Here is a 25295-nt window from a genome sequence, read left to right as displayed (position 1 = left end):
TGTTGGGAAGGAACTTATTCTACAGATGGCAGGAAGATTTATCATAAACTAACTGGGAAAAAAACATTCCCAAATGACAATGCAGAAGACAGATTCATTGTTTTAGGTACTTATATTTTATTGAAAGAAAAAAAACATTCAATTTTGATGAAATATTAGAAGGGTAAAAATATCCCAGAATGAAAGAAATGAAGGATAATGTACAATTCTCACTGTATTCATATTTTGCTCATATGTGATTTATTGACGTTTCTTCTTCTAAGTTTTTCACATGATTGGATTTTTTTTACCCCTTCAAATTTCTCCCCCATCTTAATAGTAGCCATTCTTCAGGTATGAGTTTAGCCAGTGTCGGCAGGAGGTTTGATAGTAGGGTGGGGGTAGGAAAGAATGGAGGAATGGCAACAGACCAATCCTGTCCACACCTGATGGACACATAGCAACGGTTTCCAGAAAAAGTCATGGCAGACAACCATCAACCAGAAGAACTCAGGCAAAGCCTCCATCATAAACAAGTGGCTAAGACTGACTCATTCATCCCAGCGCTGCCCTGAGATTTGCAAACAAGTACAGATCAGGGATCTTCCCAGCCACAGATCCAAGTGGGTTACTGTCTTGAAAGGAAAGTGGACACTTCAGTGGCACGCGTTCAGTGTAGAAATGTTCACATCGCACTTCAACATATTTCAACAGTCAGTTGCATGCTTTAACTTGTCAGCTTCCATTTTTGTTGCTTGAATACAAGACGCACAGACCGAATTTGCAGAGAACGAAAACCATCATTGCAGTGCAAAAATGTCACCGCCCTTTATACTGTCACAGGTGTGAAACTCACCTTCTGTGAAGGGTCTCCTTTAACTAATGACTCATAGAATAAGGCAGGCCATTTTGTCTACTTGAAAAATGGTGAATCTTGGTGGGAAATGCTTATTCTTACTGGGCAAGGGGTGTCATTTTATTGGCGGCAAAATGCACTATTTAAATAATCTGAATAATCACTGCTGCCTGAGTGTTCAAATTGTTCCAGGCAATAGTCATCCTGCTCTAATGTTAACTGCTCCAGTTCCTCGTCTGAAGATGAAGGGCAAGTAAGGATAATCCTCGGCATCTTAAGGATAAAAGTTAGGATCAGGTAGGAAGTGATGAAGCAAGAAAATTAGGTACAAGCATTAAGGAAAAAAATGAAATTCACAAAAGAAGAAAGGAAAAGAAACATAAAATTAACAACGTACTTAACACAAAAACATAAATAATATCAAAAATACTGAAATAATTGTGCATAAATAGAAGCAGGTGAAGAAATATTTTTGAATTGGAATCCACTTCGAATATCTGCTGCATTGCTTTAAAATCTATGCACCAATAACTTGTTGTAGGCATTCTTAATCGACCCTGCTGAGGGATTTAACACTGACCGAGGTGAGGGAATCTGACCTTGGAAACAAAAACCCACACAATAGGGATGAAAGTTTGTGGGAAAAGTTACTTGAAAATGGAATAATGGCCGAGATTGATTCAACCTTCACCCCACCTCCCCCTCTCACTTGAGCTAAAAGGGAAAAAATGATTTTGGTCTCCAATACATTAAACTCACGAAACTGTGTAGAATCCTCCATAATAGCCGTAGAATTCCTACAGTGCAGAAAGAGGCTATCTGGCCCATCCAGTCTCCAAAAGAGCATCTCAGCCTTTTATGGAAAAGGGCTGATAAAAGTGCATCAGGAGAGGCAGAGCTGCCAGTGAGTTAAACCTCTAAACCTTGAGGCTGAGAGAAAAATGCATTTGACTTCCAAAAGTGTTGGCCTACCTTGCCTGGGAACTACACAAAACATCAGTAAATTGTTGTTTACAACAGAGTTTTTTTAAATCCAGACTGGCAAATGGAGGAATCCATGCAACAAAACCATAAAGCTATTTATAAGGAACAGGTTTATAATTTCACCTCGTATGGGAAAAGCTTCCTTATGAAGAGCAAAATAGGCAAAAAATACACCATTGGTCATAAATTGCGAATATGATTCTTGCTTTCTCCATCTTTAACCTCTCTTCAGCAATAATCTTTCTCTGCTATAGTTTTCACATCAAATATTGAAAACTGATTTTTCATTTCCTGATGGTGTTGCTGGCGGGATTGAAAAAATAGTTTTTTTCCCTCGAACAGGTAAATTTTTCCCATCTGGTTTAAATCACTGAATTTAAATGGAATGTCTATCGAGTGGACTTTATGTGCTGTGTTGCCAGACTGCTCAGTCACCAGAAACATCCAGAGAATAATGTACCCAGCAGCTCAGAGATTCCTGCTGTGGCTTTGATGGGCATCAAGGAGATCTCAGGTCCAAACCACAGTCTCTGCTGAAGTAGCTTCCCTTAGCTGGGATGTCAGTGGGATAACTGCAGTTATAGTCTCACCAATCCTGAGCTCTGGTAATGGAGACAGATGTGGTTCCTGGAAAATGCAACTCCTTGCACTCCATTTAAGGACATGATTGGATTCCAGCTACAGTGTCCCATGATGACCAAATGACAGCTTAAATTCACACATGAGGACTGCTGGAACTTATCAAACCTTTGGCATGGTTTTGTGAGAGGGAGGTCATGCCTCACTAACCTGGTGGAGTTTTTTGAAGAAGTGACTAGAATGGTTGACGAGGGAAAGGCCGTGGATGTCGTCTATATGGACTTTAGTAAAGCGTTTGACAAAGTACCTCATGGTAAGTTGGTGCAAAAGGTTGGATTTCATGGGATAAAGGGGGAGGTGGCTAGATGGGTGGAGAACTGGCTTGGTCACAGAAGACAGAGGATGGTAGTGGGTCTTTTTCCGGCTGGAGACCTGTGACTAGTGGTGTTCCGCAGGGCTCTGTATTGGGACCTCTGCTGTTTGTGATTTATATAAACGATCTGGAAGTTGTAACTGGGGTGATCAGTAAGTTTGCGGACGACACAAAATTGGCTGGACTTGCAGATAGTGAGGAACATTGTCAGAGGCTACAGATGGATATAGATAGACTGGAAATTTGGGCAAAGAAATGGCAGATGGATTTCAATCCAGATAAATGCGAAGTGATACATTTTGGTAGAGCTAATGTGGGGGGAGCTATACGATAAATGGCAGAACCATAAAGGGTGTAGATACGCAGAGGGACCTGGGTGTGCAAGTCCACAGATCCTTGAAGGTGACGTCACAGGTGGAGAAGGTGGTGAGGAAGGCATATGGCATGCTTGCCTTTATAGGACGGAGCATAGAGTATAAAAGTTGGGGTCTGATGTTGCAGATGTATAGAACGTTGGTTCGGCCGCATTTGGAATACTGCGTCCAGTTCTGGTCACCACACTACCAGAAGGACGTGGAGGCTTTAGAGAGAGTACAGAGGAGGTTTACCAGGATGTTGCCTGGTATGGAAGGGCTTAGTTATGAGGAGAGATTGGGTAAATTGGGGTTGTTCTCACTGGAAAGACAGAGGATGAGGGGAGACCTAATAGAGGTGTATAAAATTATGAAAGGCATAGATAGGGTGAACGGTGGGAAGCTTTTTCCCAGGTCGGTGGTGACGTTCATGAGGGGTCATAGGTTCAAGGTGAGGGGCGGGGGGGAGGTTTAACACGGATATCAGAAGGACGTATTTTACACAGAGGGTGGTGGGGGCCTGGAATGCGCTGCCGGGCAAGGTGGTGGAGGCAGACACGCTGGGAACGTTTAAGACTTATCTAGATAGCCACATGAACGGAGTGGGAATGGAGGGATACAAAAGAATGGTCTAGTTTGGACCAGGGAGCGGTGCGGGCTTGGAGGGCCGAAGGGCCTGTTCCTGTGCTGTATTGTTCTCTGTTCTCTCTCTGTTCTTGAACATATGTGACCATGATGATCATTTAACAATCGATTGAAAAGTACAAATTGATATGGGGAATAGTATACCTTGGACTATTTTCGACGCATGACCTATCAAGACCTTTTCATTACCATATTGTGCAATGTATACTTAAATATTTTAAGATCCAAGCAAATAAATTTTAGGGAAAAATTACTGGCCTTCTACAAGCACATAGTCAGAACAAAATTTAACATTATGGCGGTGATATTTCTATACCACTTCTAAATCTCCAAGATAAAACGTCCCAAAATTTTAGGAAAAGGCTGTTACTCACTGGCATTGCATGATTCACAATACGGAATGAGGTACTTTTTTGCAGTGTTTCACTTGCAGACTTAACAGTGTGGTTCTTCGAAGTCACAGATTCCTAACATAAAATTAGAGGAGAAAAAGGCCATTGTGTTGTTTATATATTATATACATAGATACACACACACTCATCAGAATTTGTAATAACAAATTGTGCACTATTCCACACACTGCTACAATTCTGGAGCTGTTTTTCAGTCTTTTTTGTCCATACATTGAGGAGGAACAAGAGGATGAAGACAGACCCCAGAGTGACTGGGCTGTCTGCAGCACCACCTTGTGGAACCAGCAAGGAAAGAACAGAAAGGAGAACATTTTAACTCCAATAGCCGTGCTCATAGAAAGCAACAATAGTCAGTCTAACAACCAAAGATTTCTAAAACTGTGCCCATTTATTAAACATTGCTGAGCTCTTCTTTCCTATGGTCACTAACTCTGGTTCTCCCAATGAATGAGAATATTCTGATTGTGAGCCAAAACCATTCAGGAAGACACAAATTCAATCCCTGAATTCTGATTTCAGTGTGGAAGGCAGTACGCCATAAAAATGTCTTCAATACCTTCAAGCTAAGAAGTGAAAAGGACAATTTCTCAATTGTATTCGAATACCTGCCTAAAATCCACACTTGTGAAGACAATAAAAGCAAAAGGTGCTGAATAAACTCAGCGGGCCTGGCCGCATCTGTGAAGAAAGAAACAGAGTTGACATTTAGAGTCCAATGTGACTCTTCTTCAGAACAGTATGGATTTAACTGGAAAGGACACCCTTTGCACAAAAAAGATTTACAAGGATGTTACCAGGATGGGAAGGTTTTTGAATTATAAGGAGAGGCGGGATATGCTGGGACTTAGAAACCTACAGTGCAGAAAGAGGCCATTCGGCCCGTCCAGGCCCGATTCCCATAACCCCGTGCATTTACCCTGACACTAAGGAGCAATTTGCATGGCCAATTTACCTAACCCACACATCTCTGGACTGTGGGAGGAAACTGGAGCATCTAGAGGAAACTCACGCAGACACGAGGAGAGTGTGCAAAGGGACTTTTTCCCCTGGAGCATAGAAGGATGAGGGAGAGACCTTATAGAGGCTTATAAAATCATAAAGGGCATAGATAAGCCTTATAGCCTAGGATGTCCAAAACTACAGGGCTTGGGTTTAAGGTGAGAGGGGAAAGATTTAAGAGAGACCTGAGGGGCAACCTTTTCACACAGAAGGTGGAAAAAAGGTGGTGCTTACATGGAATGAGTTGCCACAGGAAGTGGTAGAGGCAGGTACATGGGAAAGGTTTAGAGGGTTGTGGGCCAAACGCAGGCAAATGGGACTAGTTCAGTTTAGAAAATCTGGTTGGCATGGACGAGTTGGGCCAAAGGGTCTGCTTCCCTGTATATCTCTATAACTTTAAATGTTAATTCTCTTTCTCTCTCCATTGATGATGTCAGGCCAGGTGGAGTTCACCCAGCATTTTCTGTTATTATTTCAGATTTCCAGCATCCACAGTGTTTTGCGTTTATCTATCCTGTGAAGATATTACCATTTTATGTGCAGATTGTAAGGAATGCCATTTGGCTGTACTTAAAAAGTCTTTAGGAGATGAAGAGAAGGGTACCAGATTTAGTTCCCTTCAATCAGATGCACGAGTTTTACTTACCGTGCTATTTCCGTTGCAATTAGTTGTCATCTTTCCTTCAAGAAAGACATTCCCTGATTCTGGTTGCTCGGAGCTGACAGCTGGCTGAGTTATAAAGTACGGCCACTCAATCTGATGAGGTTGAATGGTGTCTGCTTCAGCACAGTTTGCGTTGGAGGCAACTGTGTCGTCAACTGTTGACACCCTGTCCCTCAAAATTAGTATCTTAATTACAGTCCCTGAATTCCTCAGGGTATTCACTGCTTCATGATGCGTAGTGTTTTGGAGGCTTATTCCATTGACCTACAAAACCAGAGATTGTGTTGTCATTTATCTTTATTCATTTTGGAAGACCCTGTAACTAGAGATTGGTGAATATCACATTTTATTAAATACAATTGAGCCAATGTTTGTCTACTCTCTACATCTTCCTGGCAGGCACCAAGAAGCAACTGCACAAAAATTGACAAGGATCAGATCTTGCTGAAATGGCATTGGGTGGACCTTGAGAAAGCCAACCAGCAATCCTGTGGGACTCTTGTTTAAATCAACCCCAGTGTGATCTTTGTGTACCAAGTGGTGTCACGTGTACATGCTCCACTTATTGACCTATTGTGTGTTGCTGTCTCACCAGTGTCTTTAAGAGGGCCACTGCATAACCCCACAAATGGCCCTTTTTGTTTCCTTTTCCTTCATTTTGTGCCATCAGAAGGAGGAGTGTTCTTTTGGCTCATGTCTGAACAGCTTCCTTTAGAGCTCTCGCACCCAATCATCCAGATGTGTAAGGTAGCAAACATAACTGGGTGATTCCCCAGCTTCTGTGATCAGCAAGCTGCCTTGAAGCAACATTCAGCATTCACAGCTCTTCGGTCACATGCATAATGAGACCTGATCAAAAATGGATCAGACCTTTAAGCCTTACTGTGGTAATCGGGAAGCAACAACAACAACTGCCACCTGCCTGGTTACTGCAGCAAATAAAGGCAACCCTTTGTTTGCTGCAGTATTTATTTGCTGCAGCCTCGCTCACACTTATTTCAATGGTGAAGGCTGTTATGTATGTTGGGGCATATGGCCCCTTTAAGGGACAGGTGACCTGGAGTGTGTGGGGTGAGCTGTTGGGGTCCACTCTGAGTGGGCAGTCAATATGTGGAGTGCGGAGCGCGTGGACTGAATAAAAGATCTGTGTTCCCTGATGCCGAGTTGTGGAGTAGTTATGGAGGAGATCCCTCAATACCTAGAGATTTAACAAAAGAGACTTGTAGAATTTACAAATGCCTCAACTGAGTTAGACAGGTTTTCTGATTGGTTGAAAAACATACAGCTTCATACCTGCACCATTCCAGCTAAAAATATTGGTGTGTGATGTGTCTGGGGAAATTGTAAAAGGGCAACAATTTGCAATAGTGTGGCATAATAACTCAGGATAGGGATCAATGGTGTGACATTACAAGTTGATGATTAAACACATAAGTGGAGGCAGCAAAGGTTCGTGTATACATGCTGGTCATTATAATGTGATCCCTTTGCAGGTTTCTTCAGTTCAATTTTATTCAGCAGTTGCTATTTTAAATTCTATGTGGATTATGCAAGTACTTTCTTTTCTGTTAATCAGCCATGTAGCAACAACAAAAGTTTTTATTTGCACAATTAACATTCCACAATGCTTTGTGGCAGTTACTGCAAGGATATTGCCATGGCTACAGGTTATAGTCCGCTGGTGAGGAGAGTCAGCAGACAGCAGCTTTGAGGATTTTTTTTGGTTTATTAAACTGCCGGCAGCATTTTCACTTGGGTGTTGTCTCACAAACTGGCTGGAATAAATGGCACATTCCATATGTGTGTGGTAACAGCTATGTGTCAAATTTTGTTCTGGGCCACAAGCACTAACAGTAGTCAAAGTTTGCTGCAGATATTAATTTGGGAATGATTTGTAGTTTTGGAATAGCAGTGACACCATATAATTCAACTTCATTGCCAAAAGAGGAAACTCTTATAACAAACGCTTGGTTTTCCTTAAAGTGCCCTTTGAGTATTATATTGTAGATGTATTAACTACTTGAAATATCATTTAACTGGGTCAGGCAAGATTTGAGGGAGCACATTTCAAGACTTGTGAGAGAAATTGCCCGAGGGCTGAAATGCATTCTTTATGCTTTGTTTAATTCAATAAAACAAACAGCAAATAAACGCTGAACACTTGGCAGTAGGAACCATCAAGGCCAAAGCAAGTTATGATTTTGCCATTTGTTTTCACTTGAAACTAACCTACCCATACCAGTCACTCTGAACAATGGGGAAGCACCTACCACACATGTGCTAACGCCAGCATCTCCACATCCTAACATGCCCTGCCAGGAAGGAGTTGAAAACTTCCAATTCATTCTGAGTATGAGCAGAGAGATGAGGCACAGGGCAAGTGGAGTGATGCACATGGATATGGCACTTGTCCACTTTAAATCGAGTCCCATTCAACCCCTCCTCACATATCCTGATCCTCCAATAACAAGTCTAGTTGTCTCTTGAACCCATTGGTGCCATTCACTTCATGTCTTATTTCAGAATTCCTTTACCTGACTCCCCTCCTTATTCCTAGGTCCCCACTTCTGTGTTAAAAGTAAAGGGACATAGACAGGTTGGGGAAAGAGGCAGACAAGTGGCAGATGTAATTTAATGTAAAGGAGTGTGAAGGGATTTAGTTTGTAGCAAAAATGGGGTGAGACAATGGCCGAGATCTTCCAATCTCATTCGCAGCTGGGATTTCCCAGTGCCTCTGAAAATAAATGGAGTTTTGGCTGGAATGCCAAATTTTCCATCCTTGCTTGCAACGGGTCATACGATGGATGAGACTGTAGAATCCCATCCAGTATAAAAGAATGGGTACAATTCTAAAGGAGGGTGCAGTAGCAAAAGGACTATGGGTATAGGTGCATAAATCTTTGGACAGTGGCAGAGCAGGTTGAGAGGGTGATTTAAAAAGTAGACGAATGTAGAGTAAAGGGTTATCAGAAGCATACACAATGCTGATGTAATAGTGATGTCAGATCACATGGCTGAAAGGGAGTGAGATCTGGAAGGAGGAGAAGCTTCAACTTAGTGTAGAGGTCCACGTGTGTAAATAGTTGCTGTAAATAAAGAGTAATTGTTTTGACAAACTATAAACATGAGCAACAACATTTTGTGTGAATAGGCAATCCCCAAAACCTAGGTCTAGACCCTGACCACATGACAAAACATGGTGGCAGCGAGTCTAAGATCCAACAGACCTCAAAAAAATAGAGGGTAGCAAGAAGGGGGGCCCTTGAAGGATGGCTCACCAAGATGTCACTGGAACATCACGGGAGCAACAAGTACAAGCTGGGACATAGACCTGGAGACCGGACAGCAATGAGCAAAACAACAGACAGAAATTCTAGGGCTTAGCTGAGGCATGGAAGCCACACTGCCACTCTCAGAACCATTTCAGTGTGCAGAAGACTTGCAATGGACCCATAATGGGCCAACTGGAGAAAAAGGTTCAAAAGGTACAGAACTACTTCAGGATTATACAGGATCAAGACAACCAGGCCAGTGCACTACTTTTCACAGAAGGATTTATCAGTGACAAATTACTAATAGGATACGGGGTTGATGAGGCTTCAACTTATTATGAAAATTTCCTACAAGCTTTCAACTCTTATTTCAGAGTCTGATAGAATTTAATACGAGAGTGAGTTAAATTTAATACGAGGAAGCAAAATCCAAGCATTCATCAAAGGTCTTCTATAGGTTATCAGAGAACTACAATTATGGAATCTTAAACACGAGCTCATTCATGACAGAATTATAGTTGGGATTCTAAATAACGCATTGGCAGATCTCTTACAGGCAAGCGAGAATTTGACACTGGTAAAAGCAGTGTAGATTGCAAGGCAAACGGAACTCAGGAACAGCGATAAAAGGGGTAAAAGTTTCTAGATGTATGCATTTGTAAGGAGAATCTGTGAATAAGTGGATTTATAGGTAAAAAAGTTGGGTTTTACATTTGCATTAGGAGATAGATAGTAACTCAGCTTTTTAGCTGATAAATTTCAAAGGAGAGTAAAAGAAGTTCTGTAACTTGGAAGATTTCATTAGTAAACAAGGGAAGATTATTAGATTTTCTTTGTCCTGAAAGGGTGATAGCGGCAAGACATGAAAGAATTTTCATATTTTTGGAAAAGTTGAGTTCAGAGTTGTGAAATCGAAGATATAAGGATGAAAGGATATTCAAGGAAAGATGTTAAGCTGAATTGAGTTGGCTGTATTGGGAAAATATCTTGGGACAGCTTTGTTCTGAGACAGCGGGAAGAATCTGAAGCAGCCACTCAGAAACCAGTAAAATCTGCGCGTCAGAAAAGAGTCTCTTTTCCGAATTTTCTTGAATTTCCACAGCTAGGTGAAAGAGTTTGAGAAGTTATGTGGCACACTTTTAGTGACAGCAGTTTTGCCCTGAATAATATTACTGGATTTTTATCGTTAAAAATCTGTAATTTTTGAAGGTGTTTACTTGCGTGTTCTCACTAAGTGGTTTTCTGAGGAGATATTTTGTATGGTTGTTTGCGTGTGCCTCAATTTTCTTTTCTTCTGGTTAATAAATCTTTTAATTTTATAATCCCAGAAGTGTTCCTGGAATCTTACGCTCCTGGGATCAGTAGACTGCTCCTCATTTTCAGAATACAGAAAAAGGAGTAATGATCACTAAAACAAGTTTCCCTTGTGGGTTTGACTTTCTCAGCAAAGAACACCAGCTGGGGCTGTAACAACTTCAAAACTACTTCATTGGATGTCAAATGCTTTAGTGTGTCCTGAGGTTGTGAAAGGCACTGTAGTAAATGGCAGTCTTTCTTTTTTTTTCTTCAACTTTGCCAAATTATCTCGATAGATTAAAAGAGGGACGTAAACATCAGCAGTATCAGCAGAGATATCAGCAATACTTCTCAAATTCTGCTATTCATGAAAAGGGATCAAACTAAGTCGGTTACAAGGAACTGGACAAACTTACCTCCAATACCATGTCTCCAACTTGTACGCCAGCAAGATCAGCAGGACCTCCCTTCGATACTTTAGAAATGAAGATTCCCTGGCACAGACAACACAGTGAATAATTAATTGTCACAATCATTCATTTTGTTTTGAAATCAGAGGTTAGCTAACTCTCCGAGACAGACTACAATTACATGCAAAATCAAAATGCTCAACATAAATGCGGGAAACATTTTATACATCAGAAGGCAATAAAAAGGGTTATGCTCTCTTCTTCAAAATGCAAAATCTCTTTTCTCAGCATTCCCACATGTAACAAAAGTAGCATGTCCATACTCAGCAGCTGTTCACATGCACGGTCTTACAATTGTGTGAAATTTCTCTCTGGATTCTAGTTTCAGCAGCCTGGAGTACCTATACCCAATCATGCTCAAGATGATTTTGATTTGATTTATTATTGCCACCTGTATTAGTATACAGTGAAAAGTATTGTTTCTTGCATTCTATACAGACAAAGCATACCGTACATAGTGAAGGTAAGGAGAGAGTGCAGAATGTAGTGTTACAGTCAAAGCTCGGGTGGAGAGAAAGATCAACTTAATGCAAGGTAGTTCAAAAGTCTGATGGCAGCAGGAAAGAAGCTGTTCTTGAGTCGGTTGGTAAGTGTCCTCAGACTTATGTATCTTTTTTCCTAGGCAAGAAGGTGGAAGAGAGTATGTCCGGGGTGCGAAAGGTCTTTGATTATGCTGGCTGCTTTTCCGAGGCAGCAGAAAGTGTGGACAGTGTCAATGGGTGGTTTAAGTGATGGATTGGGCTTCATTCATGATCCTTTGTAGTTTCTTGCAGTCTTGGACAGAGCAGGAGCCATACCAAGCTGTGATACAATCAGAAAGAATGCTTTCCATGGTGCATCTGTAAAAGTTGGTGAGAGTCGTAGTGGACATGCCAAATTTCCTTAGTCTTCTGAGAAAGTAGAGACGGTGGTGGGCTTTCTTAACTATAGTGTCGGCATGGAGGGATAAGGAGAGGTTGTTGGTGATCTGGACACCTAGAAACTTCAAGCTCTCGACTCTACTTCGTCCCCACTGATGTAGACAGGGGCTTGTCCTCCACTACCATTCCTGAGGTCGATGACAATCTCCTTTGTTTTGTTGACATTGAGGGAGAGATTATTGTCATCGCACCAGTTCAGCAGATTCTCTATCTTTTTCCTGTACTCTGTCTTGTCATTGTTTGCGATCCGACCCACTACAGTGGTGTCATCAACAAACCTGAAAATCGAGTTGGAGGGGAATTTGGCCACACAGTCATAGGTGTATAAGGAGTATAGCAAGGGGCTGAGGACACAGCCTTGTGGGGCACTGGTGTTGAGGATGATCATGGAGGAGGTGTTGTTGCCTATCCTCACTGATTGTGGTCTGGAGGTTAGGAAGTTCAGGATCCAGTCGCAGAGGGAGGAGCCGAGCCCCAGGCCACAGAATTTGGAGATGAGTTTCAGAGGGATAATGATGTTGAAGGCTGATCTGTAGTCAATAAATAGGAGTCTGACATGGGTGCCTCTATTATCTAGGTGTTCCAGGGTTGAGTGCAGGGCCAGGGAGATGGCGTCTGCTGTGGACCTGTTGCAGCGGTAGGCAAATTGTAGCGAAAGGCAATCTGGAAGGCCGGAATTGATTTGTGCCATGACTAACCTTTCAAAGCACTTGATAATGATGGATGTCAGAGCGACCGGACAATAGTCATTAAGACATGCTGCCTGGCTTTTCTTTGGTACCGGGATGATGGCCATCTTCTTGAAGCAGATAGGGACCTCAGATTGGTGTAAAGAGAGGTAGCCCATCCAGGCCAGTCGCTTTCCATGGGTTGACCTTTGAGAAGGCTGCTCTGACGTGATGAGGGAAATATTTCAAAGTTTCAATTTTGAAGTTTCTGATTAGTTATCTCCATCAGGAGATTTCAAACCACAGAGTCCTGCCAGTGCAGAGCCATACCGAGCAGGAAGCTTTCATGTCTGATCATCTGTCTGCTCTGATCTCAGCTGTTGTGGCCCCCTGAACAAAAGAAGCCCCTTGGCAGTTTTAGGAAAACCCATACTTCATTATTTCAAAGGAGCCACTAATGGCCCCTGTGAACTGTCCAGCTCAACCTCAAAGTGAGCTGTACAAAGACCATCTGCATTTCATAACCCAGGCTGGCCAGAAGGGGATGGATTAATTTCTAAGACAAAAGCCTTGCAACCTTCCTTTCAATTCTTAATGACCAAGATCGTTTGGAATGCAGGCATTGGGTACACATCCTTCTGTCAAAGATGGTGGTAAGGTGGGATTCATGTGACATTGGTTTCTTGCTTTTGGGACAAGTAATATTACCATGCTGAACTCCATAGTTCAGTCTGTTTTTTAACATCTGATTCTCTGGCCCAGGGTGGACACTTAATGTCATCTATCCTGCTTCTGCTGGAAGTCTGTACCATAACCTACAAGGCTGAATCATCTCTGCATGCCTATCTCAGCACATGAAATCAACACTACCAGAAATGTGTATTATCCACCATCAACTTTCAGCCCACCGGCCTCCATGAAAGAATACCTCATTGGACTTTAACTCTGGAAACCATGTGAAGTAATATTTCTTATCTCTGTGGTCTCTGTACAGTCAATCCTTCTTTTCTCTAACCCTCTCTTTCCTACCAGAATACAAGGAGATGTTGCAAACCCTCTTTCACGTTTTTAGTGTGTGCAAATAAATTAAACTTTGACTTCATCCTCAAACTCGTGTTTGCTATGGGGTTATTAATAGAAAATTGGATTGCAACAAAACTGAGGAGTTGGGAAATATGTCACCGCTTACAAAGAGTAACAAGTCAAAACATCTTTCGGTTTACCGATGGCTGTTTAAATTAACCCCCCTCCTATTGCTAAACTGGTAAATGATGGGAGCATGGTGCAAGATGGCAGCTTCAGGTACAGCATATTGTTTTGGGTCCGCTGTAAGATGTTTCATTCAGCTGCAATACTTGTGAAGGGGTTGATGAGTTCTTGCTGCACCAAGCTTCCTGACTGCATCTCTGCTTATTGTTGCCCTGCTGTTGCTCTGTCCTTCATCATTGTACTGAATGCTTACTCATTTTTGCACCATACCTTAACTAACTAAATAGTGGAGGCGACATTTTAGGATGCTACTGATCTGTTTTAGAGTAATTCAGGTTGAGGTATTTGCCTCTTGGTGTTTATGTTCCAGTATAATTCAGAGTTTGTCGGTGGTTAGTTCTCATCGCTGCTGATCACAGCAGTCATTCTTCAGTGCACTAAAAACAGAAAGTGCTGGAAATACTCAGCATCGGTGGAGAGAGAAATGGAGTTAGCATTTCGTGCCCATTGTGATCCTTCTATCTTCCTTCACGTCTGAAGAAATGTGATAGGATTTATGCTGTCCAAAGGGAGAAGGGAGAGGTAGAACAAGAGGGAAAGTCTGGAATAGGGTGCAGGGCGGGAGAGATTAAATGATTAAGATATCGGGAACAAAAGGCAAACCAAGTGGTAATGGTTATACACAAGAAACAAAGCATTGTTATTTCATCTCAGATGTGCCTTTTTTGTTCTTCCTTACCCTCCTTTTTCTGTAGAAGAGTCATATTCAACTCGAAATGTTAACTCTGTTTCTCTCTCCACAGATGCGGCCAGACCTGCTGAGCTTATCAAGCATTTTCTGTTTTTATTTCAGATTTCCAGTATCTACAGTATTTTCATTTTATTCTTCAGTGCGCACATGCCTTCAAGCAATGCAGGCAATATAACTGCTGGATAACAAAGGTGCTTCTTGCAGAATGGACATCTATTTAAGTAATGATATTTCGATCATCAGAAAACACTGGAATATTGACGTTGATTGTGAAGGAAACCTGGTACCAACATGTGGTGTCATCGACACTGCCCTGCGCTCAGTAACATTCCAGAGTACTATTGCCTGATGTTTTCTTCACAAAAGAGAAAGCAATTAATAAAGAGCCAGATATAAATCTATTCAAAAACCCACCCATTTGCAAAGAGTTAAAATCAGACCCATCATTTTCTTAATAATTTGTGACTGTCGATTGGATAGGCTGTCAAATACCCCCTCGATTGGTTGAGCATGATCCAGCAGTGAAAAAGCTTACTATTAACCTTCACAGCCATGGGAAGAGATACCCGTGCAGTAGAGATTGCATGTCGGTCAGCCTGGATCGGGACGGTTTAACAGTGATAATCTCGCTCAGGATGCAGAAGCAACTGGAACAAATGGCTTCAGACATGTTCCGAGTCAGTTCTCAATAAATATTCGGGCTAGGATACTGAATGCACAGATACATCAATCATTGAGCCTGCATTTGATGCAATCTCAAGAATTGATTTTCCTCATTCAAATTGTGGACTGGATATGGAAACATGTTAAAGAACTTGTTTGCTGTGATTTCAAATTGCAAAAAATGACTTTGCAAAACATCTGCAGCAGCAGTGACCAATGCACACAGCAGAATTTAACTGGACAGGAATACTCATTCAATAAAAAAGATTACAATTAATTTTTCCAACAGAAAGCTTTCAACTGATGACGTGCCGATTTTACATATGGGTGATAACCAGAAGGGGCGGTGCTCACCGGAAAACTGTCACATTCACATTGGGAGCTGATTACTATAATTAGCACATTCCAAAGAGACTGGTACTCTCTTTGTCATAAAACGCGGTGCACTGTGATTCAAGCCCGCATACCAAATCCTTGACAGCATCACCAAATCAGCTGAAACTCGGTGCTGCCAGGGGAACATTGCAAGTCAAAGCTCAAGTGTATCTCCCACACTGCAAGGCCATCTATCATTTTTCTTCATATGGACCTCCATGCAAATTTTTCCATAATAGCAAGACAAAAATCAGCTCTTAAACGATGTTTAAACACTGAGGAGCTGTTGATTATAGAAATTTTAACCGGGTTCCTGAACAAATTTAATTGTCTTTTAATTTGTTTAAATGGATTCTAATCTCCAGGCCTGCCCTTGAAGTTGCTCACATTTTGAAACTTCACTTTCACTTAATCATTTATTCCAATTCAGCATCACGGGGAATCAGTCTATTCCAAAAGACACTGGGCGCTGGGCAGGATAGGACACCAGTCTATCATAAGACAAACACACACAGAGGCACTCACGCATTCACACACACTCGTGACCAATTTACCTAACCCACACATCTTGGACTGAGAGGGGAAACCGGAACATCTGGCAAAAACCCATGCAAACACGGGGAGAATGTACGAACTCCACACAAACAGGGCTGGAATTTAACCCGGGTCCATAGAGCTGCGACGCAACAGTGCTAACCACTGTGCCACCGTGTCACCCCCATTTTGAAATTATAAGTGATTTATATAGTCGACCATTCTCATGAAAAATATTTAAATTGTTTGCCAATACTTCTGTAACCAAAAGAACAGGTTTTTCATACATGGCAGGTTCATCAGCATCTTAAAAAGATTTTAAAAATTGAGCCAAGCTGAGTGGCCAATTGATTTGAACTCTAGAGACAGCACAGAACTAGAAATCCCCCGTAGTGAGATAGTCTTCTGGGAGATGACAGCGGAATTTCACACCCCACCCGCCACGGAAATCGGAGCAGGCAAGGGGCGGACCATGGAAAGATCCGTTGATCTTGGGTGGGATTTCAGGATGAGTGAGGCCATAAAATCCCATCGGACATGTTTCCAAATAGCTAGTATAAAATATCAATAATCACAAATCATAAATAACTCAGCTGAATTCCCATTATTCCGGAGAATCCATCGAATCATTGAACCCATACAGTGCAGAAGGAGGCCATTCAGCCCATCGAGTCTGCACCAACTTTCCGAAGTGAGAGTTCAGTCATACGTAGGAAGCAACACATTACTATCATACCTATTATGATTTATGGGTGCGAGTTAATGAAGCTTCTCCAGAAGCTCCATTTAAGGGAACTAGAAATCCCCCGTGGAAATACGATTGATAATATGGAATATTTCTGAATAACCAGCTCAAAAATACAATGTATATCCACTTTGCCAATAATAATATTCATCCAAAACTATCTTTCAAAATTCACCATCAGAAGCAAGTATTTTCTCCAAGATGGTAAGTCAACTAACTTCATACTTTTTGATCATGTTTAACTTACAAAAAACTTACTTCATCGTTGATTTTGTATGGAGTCGACCCTTTCCCGCCAGCAATGCTGATCCCCAGACTTCCCATCTGGCTGCGTACAGTAATATTGAGCTTTAAAAAAAAGAGAACACAATCAGCATTAGCGCTATTTTTGATAATGTATTTTGTGAAGAGTTTACACACAGCTGCAATACCAGTGGTCACAGATTCCCCAGAAAGTGAGGTGGGGGGGGGGGGGGGGGGGGAGAATGCAAACATAACAGAAGGAGAAAAGAATTAATATTAGTCTAATCTATATCTAGCCCATTGACTCCTCAGTGAAACTTTGTATACCACCCACCCCAGCCATCAATGGCACTAATTCCTGAGTGAGTCAAAAGTGTCATCTGCGATGCATAACTAGACAAACTTAACTAACCTGTAACCCTAACATGTCCCAAAGTCACTCTCCTTCACCAGTTTGTCAAGTCCTTCTTAAAGCACTGTAGTATACCAATCCCTGCTTTAGTTGAATGAAGTAATGAGGGCTGATCTATCACCCTCTGTATCCTGTTTGAGTGGCCATCGTTATGGGGCTATGCACCTCATCAATCATAGTTTAACTTTCCTATTTGTCACAAATACGCATCTTACTGTTTTACCTAGGTAGGTGCATGCTTTAAAAGGTTTGTGGAAAAGTGATATTCAGTCAAGAAATGTATATAAACCAGCGAATTATAATGGAATTTGAATTCAAGTTAGAAAGTCCTAACTGAAATAAACAGTATACTCGCTAAACATTGCTTCTCTAAATCAGGCTTGATTTGTAATTATTTCTCCTTATTTAGAAAAGTAAACATTAAAATGTGAAACCTTGCCTGTGAGAATATTGTCTCACCATCATTGAACAAACTCACCTAAAGCTAGCTAGATAATTATCCTGAAAGGGATATGCATCTTGCATAACATCTGTAATGCAATTCACTTCCTACTTTATGAAATGTTGTTTCTAGTGTAAGTAATTTTATTTTACCCTCCTCAAAATCGCTCAGTCATTCATCACAGTCCAAGCCTTGCTGGTTCCAGCAGCAATCGCCAAATTCACCATCAAAGATCATTTCCACCCTGGGATAAACACTCGTCCCTCTCAGCAACAAAAACAAAGCTCAATATGAAGAATATCTTGAGCACCATTTTTTTTTAATTTAATGGTTAAACTACATGGAATTCAATTTTATCTGTTGCTTACCATTATTAATTTTACATTTCTGCCTTGTCGTGTGATAGAGACTGTCTCAGTGCACTTTGGGTGTTGCAGTTCCACAGGGGCAGGATGAAACCTCTATGTTTTAAAGGTTATTTATTAGTCACAAGTAAGGCTTACATTAACACTGCAATGAAGTTACCGTGAAATTCCCCTGGTCGCCACACTCTGGCATCTGTTCAGGTCAATGCACCTAACTAGCACGCCCTTCAGAATGTGGGAGGAAACCAGAGAACCCGGAGGAAACCCACGCAGAGAGGGAGAGAACGTGCAAACTCCACACACAGTGACCCAAGCCGCAAATCGAACCTGGGCCCCTGGCTCTGTGAGGCGGCAGTGCTAACCATTGGGCTACCGTGCCGCCCCTTTGTCATGCACACTCTCTCACAAACATTGAATAATTTCCATGATGTGTGTTGCAGGGTGTTGGATACTGTTCAAAAAGTCTTAATGAAGTCTTTATAGTCTTACGTAGGTTAACTGCATGTATTTATTAACTACAAGAACTATGTACATATATACAGTAAAGAGTTCAAGTTAGGAGCTTTCTGCATGCTTGCATGTGCACACAGCTCTGTTCAACACTAGACTGACACCTAGATGTGGATCATATGTTCTCTTACGTCAATGTGTGGGCAGTGCTGTATTCAGTCCCACATTAATCCTATATGTGCCAGACCCTTATATGTTTATCATAAACAGTTACTAATACCCATGATGTGTGTGTCTGTCCCTCTCACATACAGTGAATACTGTTCATTGACTGGCTCTCTTATACATTGCATAATATTTATGGTGTGTGACTTTCTCTCTCAAACACATTGAATACTGTTCATAGTATGTCTCTCTCTCACGTACATACTGAACACTGTTCATGGTGTGTGTCCCTCACACACACACATTGAATACTGTTCATGGTGTGTGTCTCTCTCACTCATACTGAATACTGTTCATGGTGTGTCTCTCTCACACACATTGAATAATGTTCATAATGTGCATCTCTCTCTCACACACACACATTGAATACTGTTTATTGTGTCTCTCTCACACACATTGAATACTTTCATGGTGTGTATGTCTCTCTCTTAGATATTGAATAGTGTTCATGGTGTGTGTCTCTTCCTGACACACATTGAATACTGTTCATGGTGTGTGTTTCTCTCACACACATTTGTCATTTACATTAATGATTTGGATGAGAATATAGGAGGCATGGTCAGTAGGTTTGCAGACGACACCAAGATTGGTGGCATAGTGGACAGTGAAGGTGGTTATTTTGGATTGCAATGGGATCTTGATCAATTGGACCAGTGGGCTGACGAATGGCAGATGGCGTTTAATTTAGATAAATGCGAGGTGATGCACTTTGGTAGGTTGAACCAGGGCAGGGCTTACTCAGTTAATGGTTGGGTGTTGGGGAGAGTTCCAGAACAAAGAGATCTTGGGGTACAGGTTCACAGCTCCTTGAAAGTGGAGTCACAGGTGGACAGAGTGGTGAAGGCATTCATTTTTTTCATTGGTCAGAATATTGAATACAGGAGTTGGGACGTCTTGTTGAAGTTGTACAAAACAATAGTAAGACCACACCTTTCCTCATAAGACCTACCCTCCAAACCAGGCAGCATCCTGGTAAATCTCCTCTGCACTCTTTCCAGCGCTTCCACATCCTTCTTATAGTGAGGTGACCAGAACTGCATACAATATTCCAAATGTGGTCTCACCAAGGTCCTGTACAGTTGCAGCATAACCCCACGGCTCTTAAACTCCAACCCCCTGTTAATAAAAGCTAACACACTATAGGCCTTCTTCACAGCTCTATCCAATTGAGTGGCAACCTTTAGAGATCTGTGGATATGAACCCCAAGATCTCTCTGTTCCTCCACAGTCTTCAGAACCCTACCTTTGACCCTGTAATCCACATTTAAATTAGTCCTACCAAAATGAATCACCGCACATTGATCAGGGTTAAACTCCATTTGCCATTTTTCAGCCCAGCTTTGCATCCTATCTATGTCTCTTTGCAGCCTACAACAGCCCTCCACCTCATCCACTACTCCACCAATCCTGGTGTCATCTTGTTCATGGGGTCTCTCTCCCTCACACATTGAATAATGTTCATAATGTGTGTCTCTCTCACACACACATTGAATACTGTTCATGGTGTGTGTCTCACACACATTGAATACTGTTCATGGTGTGTGTGTGTGTGTGTCTCTCTCTCTCTCACTGAATACTGTTCATGATGTGCGTCTCTCTCCCTCACACACATTGAATACTGTTCATTATGTGTGTCTCACAGATTGGATAATGTTCATGGTGTGCCTCTCCCAATGTCCCAAGTGTGTGCTTTTCCCTCTCTCTCTCTCTCTCACACACATATTGAATCATGCATGCGTCTCTCATACTGAATAACGTCTGTGATGTATCGCGCTTTCTATTTCATATAACTTCCATTTGTATGTGCGTGTCTCTCCCCAAATATTGAATAACTCCCACCATATGCCTCTCTCTCCCTCACATTAGGTTGTTTCCATGATGTGTCTCTTCCCTCACACATTTCAAATCGCTCAAGCAGATGCTGCCACACCCCAGATAAATCAGCTGTATCCTAGTTGCCTGATGCTGTGGCTGGTTGTGGAATAGTCTGGATTTTCTAGTTCTGTAGCCGCTGGATTAAATTACAAATCCTTTAATGAATCGCACACTTACACTTTTCACAGGAGATGGAAATCCCCCTCTCAAAGCCAAGGTGGAATTTCTTACCCTGCGGTTAAAATAGAACTTAAATCCAAACCACACAGGACAGGACACAGGCCTGGAAACGTAAAAAGACTTTTCCTATTGTCTCAGATCATTTCTTTACGTTAGTAGAAAGAAATAAACATAAGGAAAGATCCCACTTTTAAGCTAACCACATTGCAGAATTTATGTTTTCTAAATGGCCCTCGCCACTACTTCAGAACAATAGAGCTGTATTTACAAGACAACAAAAACACAAAGACAACTTCATTTCCCACAGACTGATGAAGACTCTCCATATATGATATTGCCTGTATGATATTTCACATTTACGGATGCCCTCCATAACACACAGCAGTGGCAGTCTGGGTTGGATGATCAAGTTCTTTCTGATTTATGGAGAAGAAAGCTGCTAACCAAGTCAAGTACATAAATACGTGATATCATTTAATTGTGAAATAATTAAAGAGACTTTTTTGCTACCTTAGTGCAAGTTCCTTTGAATGCGGTGGATATGAGTAGTTTTGCTTGGCCCTCAGTTCGCTCTGGACACCGACTCTCCTTGCCAGCATCGTTTTCCACCTTACAGACCTGTTGTTTGCTGTTGCCTGAAGCATTTGCTGGCTTGCTTTGCTTTTGATTATTGTGGAGAAAAGCTCTCATATGTCGATTCCGATGAAAACCTTCTTCTGTGTCAAACAGACTGCCAGAAAATTTAGATACAGGTTCCTGCAGTTAAAATGACATACCAGAAACCAATTAAAATAATTTAAGGAGCTGAAAATAACCTAAAAATTCTATTTGAAGAAAGAGACTTGCACTTAGAGTATTCCTTTCATGGTCGCTAGACATTGAAAATGCTTTCCTTTTGAAGTATAGTCCCTATTGCAGGAAATGCAGAAACCAATTTGTGAATAGCAAGGTCCTACAAACAGCAACATGATAACGACTAGATAATCAGGTTTCGGTGTGGTTGAAGTCAGGGCACCAGGAGAACTCCCTTGCTCTTCTTTGAAGATAAGAATGTTACTACTGAGCCAAGACTGGGGCATCTGCGGATATATTCTGATCATACATAATCAATCATTAAGCCATTGCTTCTATTCTGCTTAAATATTGTATCATGTGCAGAGGCAAACATTATAATGTCGAACCACTTTTTGAGTGCATAATGCTGTCATCCCATTAGCATTATTAAGTTTATTTTATTTGCTCTTGCTACAGGGTTAACACGAGCAAGGGTGCCACCTATTGCCCATCCCAAACTGCAGTTAGAAGTTAGGGGGGAAACCTCAGGAAACAATACAGATCACGTGGTGATGTTGCTCACGTGTTGGTGTTTAGTAAGGAGTTCCAGGATGATGGAACAACAACACACATGACAAGTCAGGTTCATGTGAGACTTGGGAGGTAAACTTGGCTATGATTGGTGCCCCCTTAGCATTGTTCTTGACCTTTTTCAGTAGTAGAGAGGCTGCAAGCCAAGGTTGAATCAATGCTGCCTACAGGTGAGTATAATGGGATTGTGCTGATTGGTTCATCTGCTGATAAGACCTTGATTTTCAGATTGCAGTCTTTTCTCACAATGTCTCGGACTTTAATGAACAATAACAAAAAATTCAATACAAGGACTTTTCATGCTGAGGTAGAATTAAAGATTGGATCAGGGTCTTTCACCAAATTATTTTCAGCTTTCTGGAAAGGTCAAACTATACAGCACAGAAGACAGTCATTCAGCCCATTGTGTCCGTGAACAAGCTATCCAATTTGTCCCATGGTCCCCTGTGCTTTCCCCACTTCCACGCACCATTTTGCCAAGTATTGATCCAGTTCCTGATGAGAGTTATTATTGAATCTGCCTTCATCCCCTCCATTGATTCAGCACAGGATCACAACAAATGACTATTAAAACATTTCTCATTTCCCCTTGGCTCCTTTTGACAAGTTTATCTGTCCTGGTGACCAACACACCTGTCAGTACAAACAGTTTCTCCCTGTTTACTGGATCAAAGTGCATCCCCCTGAATCCCTCAACCCAACCCCACGCACCCCCACTGACTTAATTTTAAGCACCTTGATAAAAATCTTACCTTAACCATCTCTGCTCTAAAGATTGCTCCAGATCTCAAAAGTCTCTCATCTCTGGTATATTTTCATTAAATTTACGCACATTCTCTCAGGCCTTAACTAAAGATGTGGCATCCAGAACTGGACACAATACTCCAGCTGAGGCTGAGCGAATGGTGAAATGTTCAGCAAAACTTCCTACTTCATGCCTCTATTTGTAAAGACTCTGACTGCTCTTTTTAACCACCTGATCAACTTGTTCTACCACCTTCAAAGTTATGGGTTTGTGAACCGCCAGGTCTCTGTCCTCCTTCTTTAAAATAGTACCATTTAGTTTACAATCTGCTTTACTACTTGGTGTGGTAAGGCGAGTTGTTGTCCCCACCCCCCCACCCACCAACCAGTGGGCAGTGCCAATGCTCTGCTCCAGGCAATAAGATGGCGCCAAGCCTGCAACTATCTCACTGTGTGTTCCCAATAAAGTTTATCTTTGCTCCAGTCTCAAGTTATCATTCTTGGATTGAATAAAGTGTCCTAATTATGAGATGCGCTGCATTTTATTGGAATTGCTTCCATCAATGTCACTGGATGACATTCCTGTTTCAAGCCTAATGAACAGAATCAGAAATTACGTCAAAGTAAAAAATGAGGCAACAACAGAATGATTGAACATCTTCCTGCAAATAGCTTAAATGACCCTGAAGGCAATTAACACAGAAGTGTAATTCGGGATTTTAACAGAACTGGTGAGATAATAAGCTTCCCACGTTTAACATTTATAAATATAAATTAAATACAAAACAAAATCTTAAACCTACACAAGATAATATTCAGGCAAATATTTGGCCATCCTAACAGCTATACTGAGGTGTAGCAATGAAGTCAAATGACCTCTAATAATGTCTCAAGCCAGGTAATCATTAATGTACACCAGAATAGCAGAAGTGTTCTTCTTGACCTCTGTAATTTAGCACGTAACAGACTCTAAATCCCATTCAGTAATGTTTCAATCAATGCTACTATTACTATACACTCCTTACATCCTCATCGTGATCTGTTATTTCCTCCTCGGCCTCCTGTTCAGGGCTGGCTCTGCAGTTGCTCCATTTGTTGTGGCCTGAAGAACTTTTCGACTCTTGTTCATGGGAAGTTATTTGCTGTTCAGATAGTGAAGAAGCCCAGTATACTTCACTTAAGTCCCAGCCAAGAATAGCACAGTTTGTTGGTGATTTAGGTCGGCATTTTAAGGAATCCTATCGGCAAGAAATTGGGATTAAATGTGGTGACTATGCACATAGAGAAATAAGAGACAGAATTTCAATTACAGGTTTCTCGAACATAGATATCATATCACTCAGCGTGCGTGTTTGTATGCCAAAGATTTTAATGTCCACGTCGCGCATACTGACTTGATATACACTGCCCTTATTACCTAGTCTTCACCCAGTCATTGAGGACAGTTCACTCACCAAAACAAGCGACACAAGAGCCCTTAATTGAAAATAAGCAATTCACAAACCCATCCAAATTATTTGAACAGCAAATAACCATTTAATTATTGGAAGAGTCCAAATATTACCATACCATTATCTCCATTAATAGAACAACTTAAGATGTGTATGATCAATATTTAGTTTAGAATATTCTTCTTTGAAAACATTTATCATTTGGAATTAATTTAATAGCTGCTGAAGCAAGTAATCATTGCCTAAATTAGCCTGTCCTTCTGAAGGCCTCAAAATCATCATAGAATCCCTGCAGTGCAAAAGAAGCCAGGAGTCGTTCTGCACCGACTCTCTGACAAAGCAGTTTACCCAGGCTCTTACCCCCAGGCAATTTACCCCCCCCCCCCCCCCCCCCCCCCCCCATCCCTGTAATTCCACACATTTCCCATGGCTAATCCATCTAACCTATACATTTTTGGACTATGGGAGGAAACTGGGGCACCTGGAGGAAACCATGAAGACACAGGGAGAACGTGCAAACTCCACCCAGTCAACCAAGGCCGGAATTGAACCCGGGTCCCTGGAACTGTGAGGCATCGCTGCTAACCACTGTGCCACCATGAAATGTGTAAATGCAATGTGTAAACTAGTTAATTACTATCAGCAAGGCATGCTTGCAGATTGACAAATTAATTGTCTCACAGAATCGCTACGGCGCAGAGGAGGCCATGTTTGCATCAGCCCTCCACATGAGCAATTCACTTTGTGTTATTCTCCCATCATCTCCCCATAACCCTGCATAATTCTTCCTTTTCA

The 25295-nt window shown here is 41.6% G+C and overlaps 1 protein-coding gene across 1 annotated transcript in view; it reads right to left on the bottom strand.

The window, feature by feature from the left end:
• The window catches only part of lrrc1 (leucine rich repeat containing 1), a 250060-nt gene continuing 224765 nt past the window's right edge, over positions 1–25295 (bottom strand). The window contains exons 15-21 of the mRNA XM_078213275.1: positions 24075–24287; positions 21451–21696; positions 17007–17096; positions 10830–10907; positions 5828–6109; positions 4144–4236; positions 1–1108 (exon numbers count right to left, since the gene is read on the bottom strand). Of these exons, the coding sequence (XP_078069401.1) occupies positions 956–1108; positions 4144–4236; positions 5828–6109; positions 10830–10907; positions 17007–17096; positions 21451–21696; positions 24075–24287 (1155 nt within the window). The 3' untranslated portion in view covers positions 1–955. The remainder of the gene's footprint in view (positions 1109–4143; positions 4237–5827; positions 6110–10829; positions 10908–17006; positions 17097–21450; positions 21697–24074; positions 24288–25295) is intronic.

The sequence above is a fragment of the Mustelus asterias genome, chromosome 5 (assembly GCF_964213995.1).
Source record: "Mustelus asterias chromosome 5, sMusAst1.hap1.1, whole genome shotgun sequence".
In the NCBI taxonomy this organism is placed as follows: Eukaryota; Metazoa; Chordata; class Chondrichthyes; order Carcharhiniformes; family Triakidae; genus Mustelus; species Mustelus asterias.
Note: the sequence above shows the minus strand (reverse complement) of the source record. Positions and strands in the feature narration are given on the sequence as shown.